The sequence below is a fragment of the Diprion similis genome, chromosome 1 (genome assembly GCF_021155765.1).
Source record: "Diprion similis isolate iyDipSimi1 chromosome 1, iyDipSimi1.1, whole genome shotgun sequence".
Taxonomy (NCBI): domain Eukaryota; kingdom Metazoa; phylum Arthropoda; class Insecta; order Hymenoptera; family Diprionidae; genus Diprion; species Diprion similis.
The window spans coordinates 13,398,072-13,425,459 of record NC_060105.1 but is presented as its reverse complement, the minus strand read 5'-3'; the positions used below and the strand labels follow the sequence as shown (position 1 = coordinate 13,425,459).

The 27,388-nt window shown below is 34.9% G+C and overlaps 2 protein-coding genes and 1 long non-coding RNA gene across 17 annotated transcripts in view; 1 reads left to right on the top strand and 2 right to left on the bottom strand.

Moving 5' to 3' along the window:
• Positions 1-11,591, bottom strand: part of LOC124411352 (actin-binding LIM protein 2) — a 34,778-nt gene extending 23,187 nt beyond the window's left edge. For 8 of the 10 annotated variants that reach the window (XR_006929706.1, XM_046890538.1, XM_046890708.1 and 5 more), the window contains exons 1-3: positions 11,393-11,591; positions 1,435-1,595; positions 1,022-1,187 (exon numbers count right to left, since the gene is read on the bottom strand). Coding sequence is in view for 9 of the 10 variants with exons in the window: in XM_046890538.1 (XP_046746494.1) it covers positions 1,022-1,187; positions 1,435-1,595; positions 11,393-11,396 (331 nt within the window). In the remaining variant the exon portion in view is untranslated. The remainder of the gene's footprint in view (positions 1-1,021; positions 1,188-1,434; positions 1,596-11,392) is intronic. The other 2 variants (XM_046890468.1, XM_046890621.1) reach the window with 1 other exon arrangement.
• Positions 1-16,838, top strand: part of LOC124412982 — a 19,563-nt gene extending 2,725 nt beyond the window's left edge. The window contains exons 2-3 of the long non-coding RNA XR_006929839.1: positions 4,370-4,375; positions 16,706-16,838. This is a non-coding gene — a long non-coding RNA (uncharacterized LOC124412982). The remainder of the gene's footprint in view (positions 1-4,369; positions 4,376-16,705) is intronic.
• LOC124411812 (ubiquitin thioesterase trabid) lies at positions 15,725-27,388 on the bottom strand. Of its 6 annotated transcripts, none has more exons than XM_046891695.1 (10): positions 27,264-27,388; positions 26,988-27,099; positions 26,628-26,813; positions 25,059-26,208; positions 24,263-24,538; positions 19,676-19,877; positions 18,649-18,941; positions 18,066-18,295; positions 17,328-17,754; positions 15,725-16,124 (listed from the first exon to the last, which is right to left on the bottom strand). In XM_046891695.1, the coding sequence occupies exons 4-10, from the start codon at positions 25,817-25,819 to the stop codon at positions 16,121-16,123; spliced, it is 2,193 nt and encodes a 730-aa protein (XP_046747651.1). In that variant the 5' UTR covers positions 25,820-26,208; positions 26,628-26,813; positions 26,988-27,099; positions 27,264-27,388; the 3' UTR covers positions 15,725-16,120. The 6 variants fall into 6 exon arrangements, with proteins under 6 accessions (XP_046747651.1, XP_046747350.1, XP_046747264.1 ...); XM_046891394.1 differs by having other exon boundaries at positions 15,726-16,128; positions 26,966-27,099; XM_046891308.1 differs by having other exon boundaries at positions 15,726-16,128.

The window sequence follows — 27,388 nt, the reverse complement described above, 5'->3', positions numbered from 1 at the left end:
TTTAATAGTCATCTACATAATGATGATGAAACATTCAGTGGCAGTATGAAAGACAAAGAGAAGAAAGAAAAGGATATAAAAATATAAATTTTGATTTCAAATATTTCAGTAACTATTAAGTATAAAGGAGAAGAACAGGCATGACGGTAAGTTGTTATACGAAATATTTATTCTTTCCTGACGTTTTCCGACAGCAGAGAAGTACGTTCTGAATTCACTTCTCCGCTGTCGCACCAATCATGAACAACTACATGAAACTACTTGAAATTCCAAAAGATCTGAGAATGACCGGCCATGCCACTGGTCGAAACATTAGGAAAGAAATAAAAATTTGGTACAACAACTGATCGTTATAGCCGTTAATATCCTTTACATTACAGTCAACAATCAAGACAAATTCCCTCAGTAACTATTAAGGATAAAAATAAAAACAAAAAAATCTGTAAAACTAGTTTCATAGAAACATACATACAAGTAAAACATTTTTGTTTCAGATTTTTTTCAATAGAACTCGACGTAGCTTAGTTGCGACTGTAACGTAAGCAATGAAATTGTTTAAAAAAAAAATTTGGACAATTTTACGAAAGAACACGTTTTAGATGTGGGTTTCTCGTATCAAATAACTGTCCAAGAAAAAAAAGGAACTAAATTTAGGCCAATTGAGATGGCCATAGGTAAGAGATGGCCCACAGTATAGTTTCTTATGTACGTTACCGTGCTGTACTATACTGTGAGCCATCTCACCTGAAATTACTCTATCGAATGATGTGATTTTCTATACTCAAATATATTTGGTGTACGGACAAAGTTTTATCGTCATTTTTAGAGTTGGAGGTACTGGCCTTCTGATCAGCCGCACGCATCGTAATCCATAGCTATGACACTGCCAGTTGTTTATCAACTGACCAATTATAACAAGAGGCAGGTACAAATTACGAACGAATGTATTTTGCATATTATGCCAGCAAAAATTCAATTCTTTATAATTAATTCTGTTGGAGGAGCAAATAGCTCGGCATACCTTGTACCAATGTGACCTTAGCTCCTTGTCCCAGCAATGGTTGCCGACACCGCTGACAGTGGAAACAGTTGGGATGAAATGCGTGTTTTTCTCCAGCAGTTACAACATCACCTTCGACGTACTCGCCACAACCAGCACACTTAGTGCCCCATCGCTCGCGATAATCCTATATACAAAAAAATTAATAAAATTGACCAAGTTAAACATCGTAAACACAGCTTTAGTGATTTTACATTAACTTTATTCTAATCTATCACCAATATTCCCACTCACATAATCGTCCACTTGGACTTTACAGTATTTTATGTTTAAACCAGAAATTATTTCGACCGGTGATTATTTTATCCAATAATGCAATACTCGGAGACAACAGCAAGCAATAAGATACTAAATGCCGTCATCTTAATTGTTACCTTAGTACAATAGTAGGAGCCTTCACGAGCGAAAAATCCACCCTGAGCCAAACTGGAATTGCACTGCGCACACTTGAAGCAACCGATGTGAAAGTACTTGTCCTGCACTCGTAGCACTTCTCCGCTACACTTCTTATTACAAGCTTGGCAGAGAGTTTTACCTAGAAGAAAATTCAGAATTTCAAATTTCTATAAAGTTTGAAAATAGGATGAAACTCAAATTAATTAATGAAACGAGTAAAAATATGATCTGTAAAGGATGGCTTGTAATAGATGCAGTATAAACAAAAGTTTATTCTGTTCGTTTCAATAAACGAATTTCAAACGATTACATTGAGAATCACTCCCTGCACAATTAGCAGTCATCACGAGTGGTGTTCAAATTATAATAATACAAGCTATTATATCGACCTATGATTAATTAATACTCAGAGTGACTACCAAACAGCCAATGTATTTAATGAACAGGTGTTTCGACCATCAAGGTCGAATTTTAAAAACAATCGTTGTTAAATATTAATTAGTACATCAAATATATCATTGATTGAAACTGATTAGTACATTCAACAAAGGTATTTAGCATTCATATGAATAGAAGTGAAGGTTTTCAGCTACAGGGACGAGGTAGGCATGTCAGTAAAAGTAATAATAAGAGGATAATGACATAGAGCCATATAAAATAAAACATTATATTCCTAGTCCTTTGATACGTGATTTATTTTACGCGATATATTAATCATACAAGTTAAAAATTATTCCCATAATGATTTACCCTGCTCCATCTGCCTCTACAAATCAGCAATGAAAAAGGAAACCTAAAACGAAAATGGTATAACCGAACAGCTATAAAAATATGTTTGACATTTACAGAATTTGCCAACGTTTCCAAAATGAAATTTCCATCCTGTTCCTTGCAATTGTATACAAAAAATAATACATACAGAAATTGTCAAGTTTACAGGAAAAAAAAACCACAGTCTGTCTTTTTCTAACGGTTCAAAGTTTGTTATTTGTCTTCTCTTTTACATATTAATGCTTGCTGCGTACCATATCACACAGTTTAGATCAATTTAATACTTTTCTGCGACATTATTACTGTTCGAGGATCAGTACCGATAGATTCTTAAGTGCGATATGATTTTTTAACAACACGACACCTGGTTTGTAATGGTACCTGGAACAATGCATGCCGTAGAAACTGACCGGCACATCGGTTGGCCACCCATGGAATAAACCAGCCATCAAGGGAGAACCTTTTTCCTTTACTTTCGACTTACACATTTGTCAACCGAACGTGCGATCATAGAACGCAATTTCCCTAGGCGTCATTCTTACAACCCTACTTGTCTATAGTTGTCTGTAAGACTTTCCCACATTCCTTCTTCAATTGTTCTTATCCACATAGCTTTTCCAAGAAGCCCTGTGTACCAATACTCCCCTCCCATGACGCATTGCTGTTACACGTTTTTTCAACCAATCCCAAAAATCCACCAATCCTAAAAATCCGCCAATCATCAAATTCCTATACCCCTCCACTTTTCTTCCAAATCTTTCTTCGAAACACCTATCAAAAGTCAGTCTACCATCAGGCTTGATTGAAAACTTGAGTTGCTACAAATATACAAAGTTTTAATGACAAATTAAACCTGATCAGCTATTTGACAATAAGAATTAATGGTGAAATTATGGCTGAATATTTTATTGACCCTGTACTGTTTACTACGGAATACTAATCCATCCAACCTGATGGACGCCAACTTTGGAAATATGAAAAGAAACATTTACCTTTAAGGAAACGATAAATTTGGCACCTGCTATTCGTATTATCCAGCTGAGATGTTACAATATTTTTAAATACTGATCTTTTACGAAAGAAAATGCTCTTAAATGTCTGTATTATTTTCGGTACAGAAAAATTCACGTAGTAATGGTAATAACAGTACTAGTAGTAGTAATAATAATAACAATGACGGTGACGATAACAATAACGGTAATGATAATGATCATAATCATCACCAGTCCCACCTTTCTGGTATCTCTCCTAAATTCCTTGTGCAGGGTGACGGAGGTATGATTTAGAGACCATCATTATGTGACTACGAGCAAAAATTAATATCGGTAATATACAAGGTGTTCCCTTGAAAAAGTATCATCAAGATATTTCGAAACTGAGCGTGATCATTGACTAAAGACTGTTACAGACGGTTGCTCTAATGGGGTTTTGCGTCTTAAGGGGTTGCCCTGGTCGATTTCAACGTTCACGTAACATAGTTCCGGATATCGAAGTCTACGTGTTTTAAGCGCAAAAAAGGCTTGGCAGCCTCATTCTATACGTAATTCTGAACAAAAGGACTGTAATAAATTTTCAATTCATGCAACAATAAAGAAATGGCACGTAAACTACGAAATCGCAATAGTAAATTAGTAGTTTTCGTGCCATTTCTTTATTTCTGCATCAAATTAAAATGAATTGGAGTCATTTTGTTCATAATTGTGTATAGAATGGGGCTGTTGAACCCTGTTTGCGTTTAAAACACGTGGACTTTGATATCTGAAGATATGTACGACAACGTTAGTCAACCAGGGCACTCCTTAAGATCATGTAGTTCTCCTATCTTTATTGATACAAAAAAGCGATGCACCGCCAAAATTTGAACCCTGTCTATTCGTTTGTTTGTTCAGTATAAGATAAGAACAAAAAGGGTGAGTTTGCTCGATCGGTAAAGGTAGGAGTACTAGATGACCTTGAAGGATTGCGAATTAAACGGTTCCGGCCGATGAAGAAGCTACCTCAACACAGCATCTTATGGACCACGGTCTTATTATGGACCCAAGCCCACTCACCCACAGAGTACATACTATTCACGAAAATTTGTCCAAGAGTAACCGTTTTTAGATCCTTCCGTCAACTGCGTGGTACACGACAATATATTAGATGCAAGTTGTTAAATTCTAAGGGGAACATCTATTAAAGTGGTTGAAATGGTTGTAGTTCGTGACGAATTTGAGAAATTTTTGTGAGGACCAATTTCCTAAAAAATAGCTGAATGCTATCCCCCCTGCCCAAACGAAACTTGTAGCTATTAACCAATCGAATCCAAACGTCTTTGAATTTTGTCATTCAAGCGATTTATAGCGCTCCGAATTTCTGTAGGGTCTCACAGTAACGCTGCCACAGACGTACTCGAAATGCGGCAAATTTGAATGTCGATAACAGAAAGTAAGATAAAATTACGAAGTCCAAACTCCTATTCCTATCAAATGTCTCAGCTGACAAAAATGCGGACCCAATTTCGGTTATGGAGTTCGCTAGTTCCGCAAAAGCCACTCGCAGCGTAGTTGTTCAGTAAAATACACAAGTGCCTTAAACTTCTGACGAACTTATTTCGTTCTGAAACAAAATCGGAGTTCAATTCTATACGAATTATGTGACAATGCATCCCACTTTCCCCCATCAGCTGTATCACCAGTCATTGACGCATAATTTGTATAGAATTGAACTCGCATTCTGTTTCGGACCGAAAACAAGTTAGCTGGGAAGTTACATTTCACATAGCAAGAAAAATTCAGGAATCGTGAGTCGTGTACCACATGGAGGGTACGGATATGATGAAGGATATGGATATCATGAAGGAGGATAAGTAAACAAATTTGTTGTGTGTTGTTAGTTCATCAGACGTATTAAAATACCTGAATCTTTCTAGGTACCTATTCGTTACAAAAATAAAAATAAGAAAATAATAATTTTTTTTACGAACTTCAATCTCGTAGTTCCATGGTATACTTCAATAATATATCTATCCAATGCGAAAACCTAATTGTAAGATAACCTGACTAAATATTACCAAGGAAACCTCAGTGGATAGTGCGAACTTAATTACAGCATTTCCATTAAATTTAGAAAATTTGTGACAAGTACGTACTACTCAACCAAAAACTGCGTGTAACAACACATATTTATTGAAAGCAGTAAATTATTTATAAATTATGTCACATGTAGGCAAATTACCTTTCATAAATCAAACTTGGTTTTAGGTTACGTGGCCCATATCTTATTCAAAACGAAAGTCACTTTTCGCGGCACGCTGATTTTTACGAGGGTGAAGTTAATAAGATTAACATAACGAAACAGGAGAGAAAATTTCATTATTGTAGAATTTTATAATGACTTTCAATAAGCTTGGCTTTCAAATTTATGAGTATCTTTTGTTTCTTATGGTTTACTAAATTTCAGATAACCTCAACGATGCGAAATAACGATGTTAACGAACTACTAAACGAACATTGTAACAGTAACATTAGTAACTTCAACATGATGGATTTTCGGGCACTTGAAAAGTTGTAAGTCGGGCATCGGTGCACACCCTTTATGATATTATCACCATCGGTGCAGTTTTTCATAGCATGTCACGTGCCTGTTTGTATTGTATTTCGAAGTGGCCTATTTTCCTGACTTCGACGTTGACTATCGGACGTATAAGGTAAGTGTACCAGTGATTGACCCTTTCCAAATTATTGACTTTTTTTTATAATATATATCTCTTAATCCTTAATTCTAAAATTACCAAAAAATAAATTGGTAGCATTTCACACTAGCAATTGGTTTTAGGTCATCGTCACATTTACAATTTGTGCCGTCAATTTATAATTCTGAAATATAAAGTCTAACAATGGGTCTAAACGTATCAGTAACTATATCTGCAGAACAATGCTTGCGCCTTATTCAAGCAACCAGAGTTACAGCTCTCATTTTAGGTTGAACGTCGCGTCGTAGGTATCCATTGAAATATAATACATAATCGTATCCCGCCACGGCCATCCATCCCAAACGTTGTCAAACAAATGCTATTCGACGTTGTCAAAACAAATAATATGTAACGTTTGAGATGGCTGTCAAGATACGGTGGTAACCCTATCGAAGATTTCTTAAATTCGGTATGACCTACAATTACGTCAACTTCTCTTATAGATTTCCTATTAGATACTAAATATCTTTGATCTAAAACTTTATCGTGTACCACACTCAGCTTTCAAGATGTCCTCATGACTCGTTTAAAATGGGACACCCTGTATACAGTGGATCCAAAACAAGTAATTTTTGCAATTGGTAAATTCCTATGGCAATATAATTATCTTACAGGCTTTTTATCAAAGTTCTCCAATATTGTAAGAAGTTTGAAACTTTCTCAGATTATTGAAATTTTCATTGCGAATAGAATTGTCGAATCCGAAGAGTTAAGGAGGTTGTAAGACCGTCATAATCATAATAACTATTATACGTGAGCGGCGCGGCGGGACGAAATAGTGCGAGTGAGACGCGCGGTGACGCGTGAAGGTTCATTCGGTTCATTCTAAGAGAGCAAAAGAGGTACAGTGTCGCTTACGCCTTATGGTCGTACTTTAGAATATTTTTCATAAATGAGACGATGAGAAGTTATAAACACGGAACCAATTCATGAAGAAAAATACAATACATGATCTAATATCTGTATTTTTCGCATCTTCTATAGTAACCGTACGTTTAAGATACAAAACTCCAAAGACTATTTTATCAGAAAGGAAAAAATAAAAGTGCATCAACTTTCAATACATGACGTATATTTTGCGGGATGAGAGCCTTGTGTAAATACGTACAATATATCTCATTTTTAAGTTAGAACCACCTTAACATAAAATAGGTTTCATATAAAAAAAAAAACAACTCTTTTTGGATAAATAAAGTATAATGTACGAGTATCCGAAAGGAATTTAATAGATCAGGTATGTAATTTTGTTCTGAGCCGCCGCGAGTTTCAATGCTAGTGCCCCCCACCCTCCCCCACCCGTCAGGCGTGCTGGTCCAACATCCGACAAAAAAAAAAGAGAAAACATTCGACATTATAGATGTAATACCGTGAAAGTCGACAAGGTAGGTACTCGACGATACTGAGAGGAGAATTTCATGACGATATTGAACAATAAAACTCAGGACTTTGTCGGTTCCAAGGCCTATACATACATTCGCAGAGGATTTCGACATCCGGTGTATTAATTATCACTGACGGTTGACACAAATTTTCAAACTATGGAGCAGAAAGCTAATTCCGAAATAAGATTGATGGGTGATTATACAGTCGTTTTACAAATTCTGCGGCTCATGACGCGCTTGTAGTATCTGGCACAGAGTGATCTGCCACTATATACTCTGACATGGTGTACTTTCGATTTTTTACATCCCTACATACTTTCAGCGCCGTTTGATAAATCGAATTGCAGATTCATTCAACAACCATTCAACGAACTCTATAAGTACGGCAAGCATGGGAAAAATCGGAAACGCAAAATTGACCCCTGATATCTTTAAAAGATTCAATAATACGTAAAATTTCAGATTTTAAAATTTTATGTGGAAAATTACCAATCTTTTCCTCGTTTTTGGTATTTGTAACATCCCTTCAATTGTTGATACAATGAATAAGAAGAATTCAATCGGGAGCAAATATCCATAACTGCGTAAACAGTCGAGACCGTACACATACAAGTATAAAGTATATGCATGTATATATGTATATATGCTTGTTGGTAATATATATCTATGTATAATGTATTAAGCCTTCTCGCTACAACGGTTTAAAAATACATGGTGACATCATAATAACACTTAACATGACGTCATATGTTGCAAACGCTGAACTCTTCATCGGACTAGCTGAATTACTGTTTCCGCGCTGCTATTTTCGTTTTCACGCTGTTTTCTCATTCCTGATCTCATTCCTATATTTTTTAATACATGCGTAATATATGTAGGCGAATACCACTATAATTGTTAATGATATGTTAATACAATTCAGACATGAAGTTAAATAGGATGCTGTCAAGTGGGGTCAAATATAATGACCCAATGCACTTCTGAGGTCGACCGTAATGTGAGCTTGTAGCAGCTGTGTACGATTCTTACATACATAGCCCCTTATAATTGCATATTAACAAATTTCGCATCACGCTAAATGATCAGCACAAGGACACCTCTACGGTTTCTTTCTAATCATACCCAAGGCACTTGAATATTCCGTAACATTACGTACGTTTCCCTCCAAAACTGATAATTGTAACACAGAAAAAAAGTCATATATATAATATGTATAACGCGTATCGTAAACTCAGATGTAGCATTAAAACAATATTGAACATTGCACTGACACACAGATGATGATGATGATGATAGTAGGAATTCTCACCCTTTTTGAAAAACTTCCTTTTCTCCTCGGCACTTTTTATCTGACTATTGTTATTATCTGCCACACCTACACCGGGAGTGAGAGATTTTATATTTTTGCTCTCCATCGAGGTAAACTTTTCTTCGTTCTTAGTCTTCATTTTATATATGAATTATTCACGTAGGTTCATATGATGGTTCCAGCAATAATCCTGCGGCAGTTATATAAGTCCGAAGGTGAGGGACGCACGTATTTCTCGAGGTGCGGCGGCAACTCCACACCTCGTCGGTCTCGGCTCTAAACCCGCTCACGATAAGATAAAGGCGTGAAAAACAATCTGAACGATTAACTGTAATAATTGATAAGTCGAGGTTACCTCAGCTTGTAAGAACCTCGCACTACCTGATACTGTTCGCGCGAATGCAGCGAAGATTGCAGACTGAAAATTCCCACTCGAATCTTCCCCCTCAATTTCGCTCAACGTCCAATACAACTAATTTGCTGCAGGACAAACATGGTTGGCCTGCCAACCATCAGTCAGCCCGCCCTTCTTCTTTCAAACTCCCAGAATTTTATAACTCAACTTCACAACCGACTTGTTTTACGTGACGATACGTTCAGAAACAATCGCTGTATAGAAAATTAGAATGAGTACGAAGTAGTTGAGTTTGCAGAATATGAATATGTTTTGCATGATCACAGTGTACCAAATTTTAGAGAATACTGAAGTTGCAAAACAACAATTTTTTTTGCCAAAACAGGTATTGTTACACTAACGTCACGCGTGACTCCACGTCTCACGTAGAACTTCAATCTCATCTCCTTCGAGGCATTAAATGTACGATCATTTTTCATTTCGCTATTAGACATGATTTATTGACGGAGAGTCCGTGTGCTTTTTCATACACGTTTTTGACCTTCGAGTTGATTTTACCATTTTCTGATATATTGTAGCATATAACTCTCCACGGACTTCCCTTGATTGCGATCATAACTTTACAAATACATAACGTTACAAGTACAACAACTATTGCAAAAAATGACATACAATTGTTGGTTTTCAAGGTGAAACGTTGAAAAACGAGTATAACACGCTCTTCTCTTCTAAAATAAAAACAATTTCACATCGAAATCAATCATTGTTTGTTCTTAATTTCATCGAGAGTTTGATGGTACTTGCTAATAACGAACTGTGTAAAATATCCAGTCGCTATCTGACTCTAAGTAAAGATAAGATTGCATCGTCTTGAATTACATACTTCTCGGAACGTAGTGTGTAATAACTTGAATATGAACTAATCGTTACATTCATGTGGTTTTCCTTGTAACCCAGTACATAATTATGAATGGCGTCCGTTCAGTTCTCGTCTTAAGATGCGAATATTGCGAATTTGAAACAATCTGCGCGTACCACGGCAAGTACATCGTGCTGAACGGTGTCAGTGGTTGTGGCATTCGGTGAGACATCGAGTCAGAGATTCATTTTCTATTCAGAGATTATCAGACTTAGAACTCTCTATTTCAGATCATAACGTACCGTAAGTATTTGTGTATAATAATAAACAGGAGGTTAATAACCAGCACGTTTACACTGGCCACAAACTAAACGAAAACTGTGCATCACCGACAAACATGCCATTGACAAAGCCTACGAGACCCTTTTATCTTATCAGATTCTTCGAAATTTAGATTAGGAAATTTTAAATATAACTTAAATAAACCCGTCGTCCCCTGTGCTCGAATGTTACGTAACGTGCCGTTTCAATGGTATAAGGTACGTGAGTGTACGTAGGTGGGTACGTTTACGTGGGTCTATAATGGGCTGTATCGTGTATTTACACTTATAACGTCTGTAACTTGTTACACACAGACATTTTTGAAGTTTTCTTATCTTTAACATGGGTCATTTGACGTAAGGAGAAAAAGCCGGAACGACAAGGAAACATCGCCAATTCGCAAACCGCGAAAAAAGTGGTTCGCCAGATATCATAATATGTACACCGAAATCCAACCAACTCGGTAATATTACACGCTGCACAATACAGAATTGCCGCATTTCTAGCGTAGCGGCAATAAAGCGTTACAACGGTTCAATGGCATACGTGCACCCCTTGTGCCATAGACATTTGGAGATACATAGGGCACGAAAAATCAATAGCCAATTTCGAATGTTGATTCAGTTTTTCATACTGTAACGACAACTTCGGGTCAGTTCATCGGTTACTACTCCGACAGTTCTATTACAATAAGTGCTACGTGTGTAACACGTATCTAGGTACCTATATATACTGTTCAGGTACAAACGCGCACTGCGTGAGGAAAATAAATCGACAATAATCATGTTGACGAATGTAATGAAGTATGAATAAAAAGGTATCGTTCAGACTAACGCATAAAAGGTGTTTCATGGAATGAATTACGAAATGAAGAAAAGTTTTAAGAAAATGCAATGAAGGAAATTGAATTAAATGTGCCCAACCCTTGCATTAGGAATGCAGGTCAGACGTAAATAGCAATACTAACGTAAGAAAAGGAAAAATAATAGGGAATTTGGTAAACGAAGACAAACAACAAACCTATGAAACGTCAATCTAACATAATTTCCTAATTATAGTAATAGTAGATATATAGTAAAAACATCAGAGTCACCGTTGACGCGTCTAAGTAGCAGAATATAATGTGAATAATAGGTAGGAATGTTAGTACAAGCAATCTCGTAGGGGCGTATGCAGTCTACAGTTAAAGCCGGCACTTGGACTTACCCATTTTTGAACCCTTTACAATAGTCGAGACACCAAGAAAAATCAGCCACAGACCTCAGATAGTCATGACAAAACACGAATCACGATTATGTAAAAAGATATTCTAATCTCACATAGAAAAATCATTTAAAGTCGAAGAATAATCATCTCGCGGCACGTTCGCTGTCCGACATCACTGCACACTCAGAAGCGCGCAGGCAGCATGGCGAGTGGGGAAAAGATCTATGGTGGGGGCCAGCGGAAGAGGGGTGTGGGGAGAGCTATATGTCATCCGGGCATAATTTCGTTGGAATCGTGATTTCGCCTGCAAGAAAAGAATTGAAATTGCGAGAGTATTCTGCAGCTTTTTCCATAACCATCAGTTGGCTCTTGGGCAACGGAAGTGATAATTTCATCGCTTGCATAATACGATTCGAAACATACTGCATGTATCCGTCTAGTCTTATCTTTCTGACCTCAAACCTTACGTTCAAACACATACATGACGCCGCTGTCAGCCAATGGGATTCGCTCTTAGAGACGAGTCCGCACACTTTTCAGGAACTCGTGTGAACCCCGGTGAGGAAATTTGTTAGCGGTAAATTTGAAATAACCACTGTTAGATTTCGTGCAATTATTGGATTCATTCACCATGTGAATTGCGTGTTTAACAATTGCCAATATTGTTGCCAATATGATCTTAGTCCAATCTTAATATAATTTAAACTTTGAACGGTAAATGGTTGTATTTTAATTAACGTTTATTTAACGCAACTATTGTTTCATCTGCGTTGGAGACAATATCATTTACTTTTTCACTATAAAATCAGTTGGGCAACAATTCTATAAATTATTTCGAATAATAATTTTGCATATATTTTTTCAAACATTGCATAATTATAATGCATTTTGGATTTTACTAGCAATATTCCAGAAAATCACTAATCAAATTCCAGTTTAAAAACTTTTACTGCTAGCTTACCTAGCATAAGTCGTTGAATAAGGCAATGGTAAGAAATATTTGAAAAATTCCGCTTTAAATCACCTTACAATACGAAAACATCTAAAAAAAAAAAAAATCTCCTTCGTCAGTTTACAAAAATCCATAAAAGTAACTACCTTGTACTTTTTTTGCATATTGTGTGAGCCGACGGACGAGGAAAGTCCACAGAGAGAGTATACATATATACCAAAAATTTATAACGAAGAAGGAACATTTCTGGATTGTATTCAAATTTAGTACCTGTGTGACGTATGCACAACAACATCTCAACAGTTAACAGTCTAAAGGCACATATGACACAACTTTTATACCAGAGCTTTTGAATTTGTGGCATATGTTCGTTTCCAACTTTCTTTTTATTTCTGGATTTGTGCAATGGTTCGGATTTAACTTGAATCGAACAACAGTTCACTGTGAGTGATATTCCACTATTAATTAATAAGACCACAAATACAGTTTTACATTCTCAGGAAAACTGGATAAAACACTGAAAATTTTTAAGTTTTTAAAAAAGCTGCAAATGAGTTCCGCATGTACTATTTTTGAAGAAGATAACATCACAGGAGATTGAAACAGTGTAAAATCTTCAATGATAAATCTTATCCATAACTTATTTTCTACGTATTTCTATCGCAATAATGGTTATATGATTAGAATTGTTCAATTTTCATTGAGTGGTTCTGGATTGCACTATGAAAAAATTTCTGGATATTTTTTCTTTCTCTTTTACGCTTAGTTATTCATGATAATAATAATGATAATAAATTTTAATTTAGAATTATTTTACATCGATATATTATTCAATATAATCCATTTTATATAATCTATATCAATATAGCCTTCTATATTGTCAGTCGGGTCTTTGCGCGAAAAATATTTACCTATATGTGTAGAAACTAGAGAGACCTAAAATAGATTAATCGTATTTTTTCTTTTTTCAACTGAACAAATATTACACCTTGTTCAAAACTAAAACAATATGAAATTATTTACTCTAATGTAAATAAATCTATACGGAGTGAGTTTCGCTCCTGCATATTTCAAAATCGGTGAAATTCAATAGTTTGTAATATTTGCAACGATCTTGTTCAATGAATATGAAAAACCACGATCTAATTATTCTAGGATCTCTGTTTGATCACATATGAAGATTAAAATTTTTTTTCGTGCAACAACTCAAATTAAATTTATTTACCGTTTTTTTATTCTGCCAAAAAATTTCGGCAACAATAAACAAACTCTAATACAAGATTAACACACCTGTTTTTCTTTTCTTCATATTTTACAATTCTATTTCTCATACTTAATCGGCGACACCGAAGAGCAAAAAATCACATAATTTTCAAGATAGCTTGTACTGTGACAATAGCTCTGGATAAATATAATTTCATTTAATCTCAACCATCACATGTCATATTTTCCCAAGTTTACACTCTAGACAGTAAATAAACTTTAAATAATATTCTTCTTAATTTTTCAACATAGACATCACCGATGTTATGCGACAGAAGGTATCAAACAAAGTCAGTATTGTTAGACGAGCTGCTAATAACGAAACCGAGTATATTCGAATAAGATCAGGAACTGCGATGTACGTATCATAAAAATTATACAGATTCCAGCACTTTTATTGTTGTTATACTCGTAGATTGTACCGTAATAATCGAGAAATGAATGATCCTTTACTATATATTTTAATACTTTTCTCTATTTAATTAATATATTCGTGAGTTTTTAAAAATTACTAAATTAGATCACATTGTGATTGCAAAACGACAGTGCTAACAAGACTAGATCCTACATTAGTTAGTAGTAACGAAGAACGAAGTAAGCAAACCTTGGTAAATAAATCCACGTTTTCTGAGCTTTTTGTACTTTTTTGATTAGGGTTATCATTTGGATAAGTGATCACTTGTACTACGAATTTAATCCCAGGTATACAAGTAATACGGCCATAGTAGGTATCATCTCTTATTCGTCCTTCGTGCTGATTTTTTGCTTCCACCCTTCTATATTCACAATATGTTTTTAACACCACCGATAAACATGAGACTATGAAGCCATGTGAATTAGTTCACCTGTACAATCTGTATACATGACAAATATGCTATTTTATTTACGCAAAATAAACAAGACGCCAAGAAATTCAGTTATCAGGTAATATCTTGTCCAAACGGAGGATCAATACGCTTATGGAATTCATTGTATATTGAACGTGACTTTAAATTATTATTTTTGTCCATCTCTCGTCCCAAAAATCCGCGTCTCCAGTACCAGTATTGAAACTGAACCTCTAATAATCTATAATTCTTATTTTGCTACTGAAATAAGATCTTAAGCTATACCTTTCTTTCATTACGTATTTCGAAATAAGTATCGAAATGTCTAATCGTTATTATTTTTATCAATTTTCTAAAACAAAATTAATAAGATAGTTGATGCTATATTGAACTGTGCATATTGCTCTGCAACAAATTAATTTATTCATTTTCATATGAATCTTTGGAGTATCCTCAGATCAAAGTTTGAAACGTGCACATTCAGAGTACCTTCTTTCAATACTGTATCTATAATATTTTGTTTACCAGCACAGTTATACTTCATTTGAACGTTCAGAATAATGACAGGATATACACTTTAAAAAAGAAATCTTGAAATTTCGAAATCTTGTGCGAAATATTATTCCAAAGTCGATCAATCAGCCGAGAAGCTTGGGATGACTGTAGATGTTAAAAAATCCCATTTCAGATGACAGTTTTGAGATGAAAAATAGTAAAACCATACCTTGCCATCCAATTATTACTGGGATCGAGAAAGTCAAATCAGAAGGATGTAACGAGAAACTAAAAATGCTTTATGATCTAAAAGAAAGGTATAAACATTGAGTTTTTAGTTTCTTCTGTGACCTAGTGATACTGGATCAAATCGATGTATCATTGCAAGAAAGACAATAAAACGAATTTAAAGGAGCGCTGCATTTGTTGTGAACAATTGAGTACGTCTGTTCATTTTTCAGTGTGTATGAACTTAGTATTGCATTACAGGATATCGAGTTACATAAAAGACAATGATCTTTCATGCTCTTGATTGCGGAACATTTATAAAGAAAAGAGCGTAAATTATGTCCAAGATACTTTATCCATAGATACTACGTTTTGTCTAGGACGGCTGAAATACCACAAAGTGGTTTGTAATTTAGTGAAATTACCTAATTTCTAGTTCAACAACGAATAAAATTTTCCCATATTTTAAGATGTAAAAAAATCTTAAATTCACCAGGGATCAAATGTTCTTCAATTTTTTATTGCCGTTTGGCAATATGTACAACTACACTATGCAGGTAAATGAAAGAAATATGAAACCTTCGCTGACAGCAATTCGAATAAGTTAATAAATTAATAAGATATTAATTTGTAATTATTCATTGTATAATCGCTATTTCGAATCAATAAGGATTCAAGTATATAATGAGAGGGTAATTCTTGAAGTTTCAAACTCCATACTTGCACTGTATACAAGTCATATTACGTAGTCTATAATTCTAGGCACAGAGACTTGGTATTTCCATATCGCTGCACCTGTGCAGACCTTTTTACCATTCTAGATTTGCTCACTGGAGAGAAACAAATAAATTTTCACCAAGTTGCATGATTTTATCAATTATCTGAGCTTTTCTTATTCATCTTCCGTATCCCCATCACTGCTGTAGTCTTGTAAAGTTGCTGGTCGAGAAAATGGAGCATTGTTCATCTGTCTGAAAGAATACGGGATTTTCTTGTTGGTAAACGTCCCATCATTAATAATTAATACGTTTGTTTCTGGTATTGCCTAACGATTAACCATTTAAAACTATTCAAATTGAAAATGGCACAATAGATATTTACTGACTGGAGTAGGTGAAAAACAATGTGTAAGATTAAACTTTGCAATAACGTTCAACGTTTAACGTCTGTAACTACATAGTCTAGTTTATCTCCCAACAAATGGAGGAATGACTTATTTTTCAACATTAAACATCGTATATTTTATTTTTCATAATCTTAAGTTATACGTCATAATTGCTTTTTACATTTCTATTATAACTTAGTCTGATAAAATTTAAATGAAAAAACTTGATTAATAATTTCATGATTACAACAAGACCATAGATTATACCGAAGGCATATTTATATCCATGTTAAAAGGAAGCGGTGATGGAAATAAATCAAAACGGCGGAAAATGGAGCACAATCTAATAGCAGCCTAAATCGTCACACTACATTATCCTTGGCCAAAAATTACTATAAATCATAACAAGGTGTTATCAAATTTTTGTAAACTGATGTAGATAGATATTGCATAAAGAAAATCTCTGAACTCCCGCATGTTACTTGGACTTTCCAACAATAGCCAATATTAAAAACCTTCAATTTGACAATTGCTGAAAATTCTTTTCAAATTTTCCTTCACTTCTTGTATCTTTGAAGACCATTCACCATCGAGTAGAACGAAAAAACAAGAACAAAATTTTTATATTTTCTACTGCATGCAAACAGAACCACCTCAGATCAAATTTCCAAGTACTAATTATATCACTTATAGATTAGTAGCAAATGCTTAATAATTACAGCCAAAAATTAAACCTTATTCAATATCCCGGATTAAATAGACAAAAAATAATATTGAAATACTCTTAACTGATTGAACTTATATCTTGGAAGAAATTGTGGGCACATAAAAATATTAATTTAGAGTTTATCCAATTATTTGAATACTTCGGCCTTACTTTTTAGTGGTATAATTCTAAGTATCGGAGTCATTCGCTATCATAATAAAGGAAAAGTTGAAAGAAAACACATGTTAAATTAATATTTTTCAACATAATAGATTTTATCATTTTTTACCATCATCATTTTTATCACAATTTGCTTCCATACGTCAGTATGTGTAACTCAATAGTTTCCATATACTCACGCAAGTCTTCGGTAATGGTTCAGCCATTCTTCAAGCATTTGCGCGACTAGTAGGGGTTTTTTGTGAAGTTTTTGCTGAGCTACCAGAATACCGCCTTCTGTTGTGCAAACATCGAGCCACTGTTTTAATATGGTTTCCTCACGGCCAATTTCTTCAGGACTTAGGAAGTGAATCGGTAGGAGCTTACGATCACGATCCATTAATGGCATAAACGTTGTTTGCATCTGCATTTGCGGCATGGCACCAACACCGCCGACTCCGACATTAGCATGTGGAGTTAATGGTGGGATTCTCGATGATGGGTATGGCTCAATTGGAACTAAAGCTGTGAAGTGGCCACGGGTATAACCCAAAGCAATTGGTGATCTGATACAAAACGATGGTTCCCACAACAGTGGTAAATAAACTCCCTCAAATCTTGCGTAACCTGTAATTATCGATATTTAATAAACTTTCTTCATTGCAAGTGAGTCACAACTTAGAAACATAGGGAAATTATAAATAAGGCTAAAGCAAAGAAATGAACTTTGATATAATTGTTCAACAGAACTCAAAATTATTTAAGATTGACATTGATTAAGAAAAATGTGAATTTTTTTGGATTTTATAAGTACTTTTACGTCTTATGAAGTTCACAAGAAGAATTTATGAACTGCGTAATAAAATATCATTTTTGATAAATTCATTTATTAGACGTATAATTTGATCTCATGATTCACTCAATCTGATGAAACTGACCTATATCTTCACCCCGAAAACTCTTGACGTATTTGACTCCGTAAACAATAATGGGTCTTCGCAATATGTGGGCTAATGCAAAGACATGCAATTGCTCAAGTGCGCTACCAGGTTGGGCTGCAGTTGCTAGTAGATTTTCCCAGTCTTCTTGCCACTGAGTTTCTTCCAGAGTGAAGTCCAACATCCGCGCTGCTTGCGATGCTTCATACTCCCTCCAGCGGGGATAAAAGCTGGCAAATAAGACGAAATAATTACATTACCACAATATTCTGAATAGTTTCCTTTTTCCGTTTCTTGTAACGGTACTGTCGAAGTATGAAATTATCGGTTTAAGATGTAGGACTGTGAAAGAATAGAACGTATTTTACGGATTCTATCACATTGAAATTCAAACTTTCGGTATAACTTGAACCTAGCATAGGATAAATTTGTAAATTGATATACGGTATTTCAATATTGAAAAGCAGTCCAACATTACCAAAGAATTCATAAAAATCATCACTTACTGCGTTTCAATCTTGAAGTATAAACATGAGACATACAAAACTTCAGCATAGACATGGTTTAACAGTAACATACTTACAACTGTCCACCCTGCTGTAGTGAATCAGCTAAAGCACTGCGTAATGTATTATCCCTATCGAAAACGCCCCATGTTGCCTGCATTACGGAATCCAACAGACAGTCACCGGCAGATCTGTTCCACAGAGCGTGTAATCTACTTCCGAGTCTTTCGGTTACTTCTAACGACCAATTCAAGGCTGGAGGTTCTCCACCTCCGCCTTCCAGCTGTTGTTGTGCTTCTCTGTCTAGTAGCTCTTCAAGCATCTGCTCCTGAACTATACTCGGTAGATCTTCAACCTTCAATTGATCAAACTGTTTGTTAACTTTAATTGTTACTGTAGATCTATGATTACCAAAATCTCAGGAGAGAATATTAGCTCAAACTATACTACGTTTATATATCGGACTTTGTGCATTTTCTGTTATTCATATTACCGTATTGTTCCAAGTATAAGCCGACCCCCAATTCTGAGGTAGTATTTCAGGGTGTTTTTCTTAGTTACCAGTATATAAAACAGGTTTGCGTATAAAACGTGGACGATCTTGGCAGGTGCTGTCAACGACAAAAAAGCTTCGGCTTATATTCGGAACAATACGGTAATTTAACAAGACACAGGCAATCTTTATCCCCAAAATATTAGTAACAACTATTCGAAAAGTCTTTACTTGGAAGTCATTCATTGTAAGTATGTCATTGATTGAAATTACAATAATGCATTCAAAGTGCTTCTTATAGAATGTGAATTTTGTTACTTTTAGTAAAGTGAAAGTTAAGAAATGCATATCCCTCAAATGTGCAATTCTTCATATCGAACCTAGCTTCGAAAACTGTAGTTCGACGAAAGATATTGCTTGATTTCCATAATCTACAATTTTGTCAAAGTTATAGATCATTTTGTCAATGTTCAAAATAGCAAAAATTGTATTACATTTTGAATTTGAATATTAAATCAAATATTGAGGTGAAAATTTGAAAATAAAGCATACACAGTGCCTCCCAAATTACTGTAATTTAACTTGAGTGTATAACAAGTAATGATAATAACCTCAGCAGGTAGCGCAAAGGTAGCCATGTCCATAACAAAGCAGCATGGAAAAGAGCCTTTTCGGAGTCCAATGCTATTTGTTACATGCCGACGAATCTGTTCTGCCAAATCTGGTGCCACATAACTTGGTACTCTCTTCACACCTGACCCGGACCCCTCGATCTGTGACAACAGTGTAGCTAGAATATCCTCTCTTTGGAATCTGAAGATAAAATTATCTTCTATTATAAAATATACCACCTGAAATTAACGAAGAACGAAGTATCGAATGAACAACCGTTTCTTTAAATCATTTGGAATTGGGTAAAACCTAGAAAATACGGATGCATGTTTTTAAATGATGGTCTATATCACTGTTTTTCAAGGTTCTTGAATTCGTGACCCTTTTACGAGTAAAAAAAATCTGGCGACCCTCCAGGTCCATTTTTTGCCTGGCTTGCGACACGACCCCCAAGTAAGACTTGGCAACCCCCCTGGGGGTCGCGGCCTGAAGGTTGAAAAAACCACTGGTCTATAGAATAACGCCAATTCATTTTTAAAAATCCTGCAACCATGAACTACCATTCGTAAAAGCAACTACTGATCGCAATGCAGAAATGAAGAATTTTCTCTGATCAATTATTTACACGGCAGCAAAATTACGCATAGGCAATAAAATGCCAATAAGAATCATTGAAACAATACATAATAGGACAACCACTAATTTTCCTTATCAAACCGACACAGTAAAAAATGTTACAAAATGTAACAAAAGTATTGGAATTATTGTGACAATTTATGAACAAATTTTCAACGTTTCTATAACATTTTATTCTGAAACATTTCAGTTATTATAATTTCATTAGGTATTAGAAACATTTCAGTTGTAATCAATATCGCTATAATAATAATTCTACAAGGTGATATGCGTAACGTTTTTATAAGACAGTATAAATCTTCCAATTGTTGGGCATTGAAAATATTTCAAGTACATCTTCCTATAATAAAAATATTCGACACACGACATTTTTGTTGTATCTCAATATCTAAGAGACTGACGATCATCAAACACATTTAATTGGCAACCCAAAACCTAAAATCATTACCCAAATAAAAGACTTATCAAAACAATAATGACACATACGCCAAGCGCAAAAATTTTCAGTCTCATCTGTCGAAGTTATTATTCTTGAACATGTCAGGAAGTCGTTTGAATGAATACTTTTGTGGGCTGGGTGTAAAGTTAGTAAGTAAAATCAAAAGAGAAAATAATGAGGCTTATAGATGTAAAATTAAATCAGTCAAAAACTCAATGTTTCTTGAACCTGTTGATGACCTTAACATAACAAGTATCATTGGTAAAATGTAAAGTAAAGCTGATATTCATGCCAATGTTATAAAGGCATTTACAGGCCAAAATACAAATTTTATTAGGGCGTTAGTATATATGTGTAATCTATGTATTTCTTCTGGGATATGTCTTGACCATTTTAAGCTTTCCGAATTAGTTCTGGTTTTTAAGGTAGATGATAAACATTCTCTTAGCAATTGCAGACTCATTTCACTTGTATCGAATTTTGCTAAAATTTTGGAGAAGTTCTTGCATATTAGAATCACATGTTTTCTAGAGACATATAAAATCCTTTCAAACTCGCAGTTTGGGTTCAAGAGGGGATTTGGAGTAAAAGATACAATCGCAAGAGTTAATGAAAGTATTTATAAAACATTGAATCAAAGTAAACCAAATGCAGCAGTGTTCTTAGATTTAGCTAAAGTTTTTGACACGGTCAATCATGTTAAGCTTACTGAAAATCTTGAATGGCTTGGCATAAAGGGTCTGCCACTAAATCTAATTACAAGTTATCTGGAAAACCGAAAGCAATTAGTTAAATTTGCTGGTGTAAAAAGTAAATTCTTGAACATCCAAACAGGTATACCACAAGGAACTATTCTTGGGCTACTATTCTTTATTATTTATATTAATGACGATTTGCGGAAAGTAACGAGAGATGTACTATTTTCTCATACACTTATGATACCAGGATTATACGCTGAGATATTACGTAGTTAAAAGTAGAGTTAAAACTTAGAGGGAAGACTGCCACCAGAGGTGGGACGTAGAGATTATAAAGAAAGTAAACTACACTAAATACCTTTTATATGTATGATCAAGAATTGATAAACTGTTTGCACATAACAATTTACAAATGATTGTGTATGGAATATACTATAGTGTTGCAACTTATGGGATATTAGCTTGAGGATCAGCCAATAAGACAATCATTTGTCTAATCGAGAGTGTACATAAAAGAGTTCTAAAGTTATTGCATGGTTCACCGGCAGGGAAGAAACCTTTGAAACTTTATAAAATATAAATTCTAGAAGATATCTCGCATCATTACCAAAACCTTAGTCAATAATATCGAGACAAAACTGCAATTACTAGAAATAAAATACTTAAATTACCCAAAGTAGAAGAAGAAATTGTAAAGAGGAATCATTGCGATGCTAAACTCCAATAGTTTCGAGAATTTTATGAAAAATATAAAAGGCAAGAACTGTAAAAAAATCATTCAGAATTATTTAAGGAATACCGATGTGTCATGACTATGCCAGTCAAAACTTTACTAAATAACTTCTATTCGAAATTTTAATTCTATTCTGTTGTACTTTCGTATTGAGTTTTGTGTTAAGTTATTTTTTAATTTTAGTGGCCAGTCAACGTACAGATGCACGGCATCTCTGTGGAATATAGAACTATGTATTGTATTGTTACGATGTAACCTGGTTCAATGTATTAATATCAATATAGATCAATGTTAGTATTTATTTCCAAATCATACAAAATTAAAAAAATCCTAGTTAATTTCAATTCCGATTCTTCATCATAATAAAAATTACTAGCGCCAACTTATCAGCTTGATTTTTCTCGTTTGTCAACGAGGGCTTTTTAGCCGAGTGCATAGTTTGCTGGATTTCCAAGCAGAGGGACTATGGAATTCAAGATTCGGACTCCGACATCAGAATATTCATTCCATTTTTTACTGACCAAAAACTTCGAATACATTACCGGGAGTAATAACATAATGAAAATTTTGAAATCAAATTTACCTTGTTAAAGTTTTAAAAATATTTGTCGTTTTCATCTGAATCACATTTTTTAAATGTCCAACGTTTAACCCTTTGAGTAACACATTATTATACCGAGTCAACTTTTGTAACAAGATAGTATTCTTTGGTTTTAGACTAGCTCGTAAACGAATCTGGAATCAACTTCAAAAATTCAAGATGGCAGATCTAAAGTGGCGCACGCAAATTTCAAATTTGATTGAATACCGTCAAAAAACACTACGGAAGTATTTTCGAGTTCGCTGATTGGATTCGCCATATGGAATTTTCAAAATCTGATTTCAGATTCGTAATCAGCAATCCCAAAAACCCCTGGACAGTTTTTTCTCAGGGTAACTTAGAGGGGTAACTTTTTCGAAAACGAATAATACAATTCTCACTATTTTTTCCAATCGATTTGTTTCTAACAATAATAATTCCCATTATATCACAATAATTACTCTCAAGTATCGAAATCCTGTTAGTATACTATCAGAAATATGTTAAAAATTTCTCTAAATATACAAAAAATGGATATAAAATAGGTGGTAAGAATACTTACCACTATAACTCAAAGGGTTAATAGAAAAGTTACAAAAAAAAATTACAAATATAACTTTCGTGTACGGAAATTATGATGTTTTTATAAGGTGACAAAAACGTGATTGAAATAGTGACAGAAGCCTGAAACACTACAGTTGTCATGCAGGATGATCCAAGACTATCGCCCCATAGGCTATCTATGTGTTCCAATCCGATAACAACTAAAGGTTCAGAGAGAGGCCAGGAGATTTTCATTTGGTCGTCATGCGCTCACCAGCTGTTCTAAACCCTCAGATGCTACCAGATCGCGTAATTTTAAACGCCTGTAATGCGGAAATGACAAATTTCAATCAGAAGTAAGAAACGTCACAGTTGGAGATTTTCAGAAGGAATACATGGGTAGCCAATGGGGTAATAGTCCTGGATCACTCTGTACATCTAAAATGTTTTTATCATATAAATTTGCTGAGTGGGTCATAATTTATAGCTACATAATAAAAGTTTTGTAGTGAATTACTACTGTATCCTTACAATCCTTAGAAACTTTCAGAAGATAGAAGTTGTTGGATGCCTATACAAATTGGTCTCACTCGCAGTACTCAGCCAGAAGTCAGCCACTTTATTTCAACAATAATTGATATTTCTGACACTGGCATGATTTTAGTACTACTTGAGAGTGTTTTGTGATTTGTTTAGAAAATTTTTATCCACCCATTTCGGAATTGAATTTTATTTTTCGCGTATGAATATTTGTTCAATCCTGCTATAAGTTAATCGTAGCCATACATTATACTGTAACATTTGTCCCATTTGTTTTGTTTTTGGAAAAGCCTTACTTTTGTTTGTAAGTTTGTCGCTTGTGCATTTTTTCTTTTGTTATTTAAATATTTAATTAATGCAAAAGTTTTCTGAATATGCAGTTTAATATAATATGCAAATATAAACTTTTAAGCTCACCGAATTGCCAAATGAACTAGAGTATGCCCAATGTCAAAAGCACTGCTTCTGTTCAAAAGGAGAACTTCGGAATGCGTCAATTGACGAGCAGGGTCTCCACCGCTTGCTAAATAAGCTTCGACTGGTGCATTATCACCTTCAACTATGCCGAGACATGCGTTTAACCAGCACCAGTCTGTATGGCGCCTAAGCTGTTTTAATCTGCGTTCATATTCACAATTGTTGGGTGATTGTGGAGCAGGTAGAGTATCGTTTCTCTCGTATCTATGAGAACTTCTGTAACCATAAAATACGAACGTGTTAATTTCCTAATTCATCTTTCTGTCGACCTATCATTATCATTATTGGTATCCTTGTCATACTGAATTAATTTAGTAATTTTATTTCATTAGATTTGCAATCCTAAAACTTCAAAATTGTATCTTTAATTTCTTACTTTTCTTTGATTAAATGAATAGTATGAATGATTTCTTAGTGTGTCAATTAAGAAATCTGATGCATTAAAAATACATAACTTGATTAGAATTTAAGAATACTTTGTTTCATTGTATATTCGATAAGTCCGTCATTTCTTCATTTATCACACGGTATTCTAAAAGTATGTACAAGACGAAATAAATATTGAAAAATCCATATTTACGTAATTTTAACCATCTCATATTGAATTACTACTGTAAAAAATGTTTCAGTTATTCTTGCAATAAATGGCTGGAAAGGTGTATAGTAAATCAACAGCTCTGTACTAATTATATCTAGTAAGTTTTATAAACACGATTATGCAAGCCAATAAATATACCTTTTTGCCACTGCCAAGTTTTCATCTCGATGAGTTTGATGGATGTACGGAGTATGAGGCGGAGACGGAGACGGAAGGCCTTTCTGGCTTTGATCCCGATCAGGACTGGGTAGGATAAGTCCTAGATTAGTAATGGATCTTTCTCTTCTTTCTTTTTCCCGCTGATGGGCGCACATTATACATTTCGTAGCTTTCGGCCAGTTTTCATAGGTACACGACGGACACGACCATTTTTCCTGCTGCTTATTACACAACGGCACATTCAGCTGCGCGTAGGAGTACTTTTCAGGATGTAAATTAATTAACGGAGAATTTATTTGTAAGTTTGAGCCTGGGTTAGGCGGGGGATCGCCCAGCCTTAGCGGTGCTAGTTGTTCGTGTAGATTTGAGGCTGTCGAATGTATAGATGTGGAGTGATTTACCGGTTTCTTCTGTCCACACTGTGCACATCGATTTGTATTTTGATAATTGAGGTAGGTGCATAAGTCACAGGCCCATTTACCTCCTGAAGGCAAATTTTGGCTGTAATTTTGAGGGCTTAGGTTGCACAAGTCTGTCGACTGACTTATTTGAGGTACTGGACCAGACGCTACATTAGAACCTGATCGCTGTGGACTTGGATCACGCAAACGATAAATATCTTCCCCAAATAAAGGCTTTGCCCCTCTGCACATTGTACATTTCAATGATGAGGGCCAATTTTCATACGTACAGTACTCGCAATTCCATTTACCCTCCGTCTGCTCACCTTGATTACTCATTTTAGTTCCCTATGATTATTACTATTATTGTTTTTCCTTCAACTTGTTTCGACTTATAAAAGGATTCGATCAATCAATCGATACAACTATTGCTTTGAAATCTTAATTTGGTCATTTCTGTCGCTAACGAACAGAGGGATCAGCGTCGTTTTCTTTTTGGAGAAGTTTTTCCTCTGCTTGTATTACCAAGAAAGCATTTCTTAGTACAATGGGATGATTTTTTTTTCTATAGGCCTTTTCTCAAATCGTTCCCTGGGAATTTTGCGGATTATTAATTTATGGTTTTTCCATATCCCGTAACGGCCGATGTCACGTGATGAACATTTTGATGGATTTTGACAAGATAGAAACCGCTGCGAGAATATTCAACCACCAGCAGCTGCAGTTATCTGAAATATTGAGTAAAAAAACATTGAAAATCCATAGTTATTAAAGGACAGAAAATGATTAAATACTTTATGGTATAAAGATTGAAAAAATGCATGCATACGAATAATCAGCTATAAAAACCGATGCGATTATTTTTCTAAACTTATACTCGAAATAAAACCAGTAAAGGAATAGGAAATCAAAAAAATGTATGCTGTGGCAATACATTTTTTTCTGACATCAATAAAAAGAAAAAGATTTTCAAAAAAAGTGTTAAAATAATAACGATCATCAAATTGACGAAAGGTGAAACAGGAGAAAAGAGGAAAGTTTCCCCCAAGATTTTATCGAAAAATAATAAAATTATGCACACGTATAGGAAATCAAAACAAAACAGTCTGGGGAAAAAGTATTCCTAAAAAGCAGGAAAACGGTTAACCTTGACCTGTTCTCTTCAACTACTGAATGGATTTCACGAGACGTTGGTTCTACGTAATTCCTCGCCTCGGACAGGATGCCCCAGGTCCTGATAGATAATCTCGTTACATGCCAGAATACTTCATTCGTTCCTCAAACTGGTTAAAGAATATAGGCACGAAGGACACTGCTCTGGGCCAGCACCCCACTGCAACGGATTGCGTGCACTTTGACAAGGGTTTGCGTCGTGAGTTTCTTTTTTTTTTTTTTATATCGCTTTTTCTTTTTCACGTTGTGTGACAAAACTGATAAATAAACATGTCGCGAATAATGTGGAGCGTCAAATCGGTAAAGACTCACTCCTCGCGCGAGAGATACTCACGTCTACGAGATGGACATCGTATTTCCTCGGGGACCTCTATGGGGAAAGTAGGTTTTGACAGTCATTCGCAAACAGCCAGGGGTGCCAACCTTCGTCAATAAATATACCAATTCTGCAATAATATTATACGCAGTTGGTCTATCGCGCTGTGTATTTTGCAACTTTTAATCTTCCGGTGCTTGAATATTTGTCAAATATTTTCACCGTTTACAATTATAACACCACAACAATGTCTGTACAACAAAATAAAGTACATTGTCATGGCGTTTTACTCACCACCCGGTATATGGGTTCTAGTTTAGCAATATTACAATCCACGATATCCGTATCCTACTTTTGAACAACGTGTTTCGACATTTACCTCCACTGTGCATCTGACATTCGTTATACTTATTGTTAGA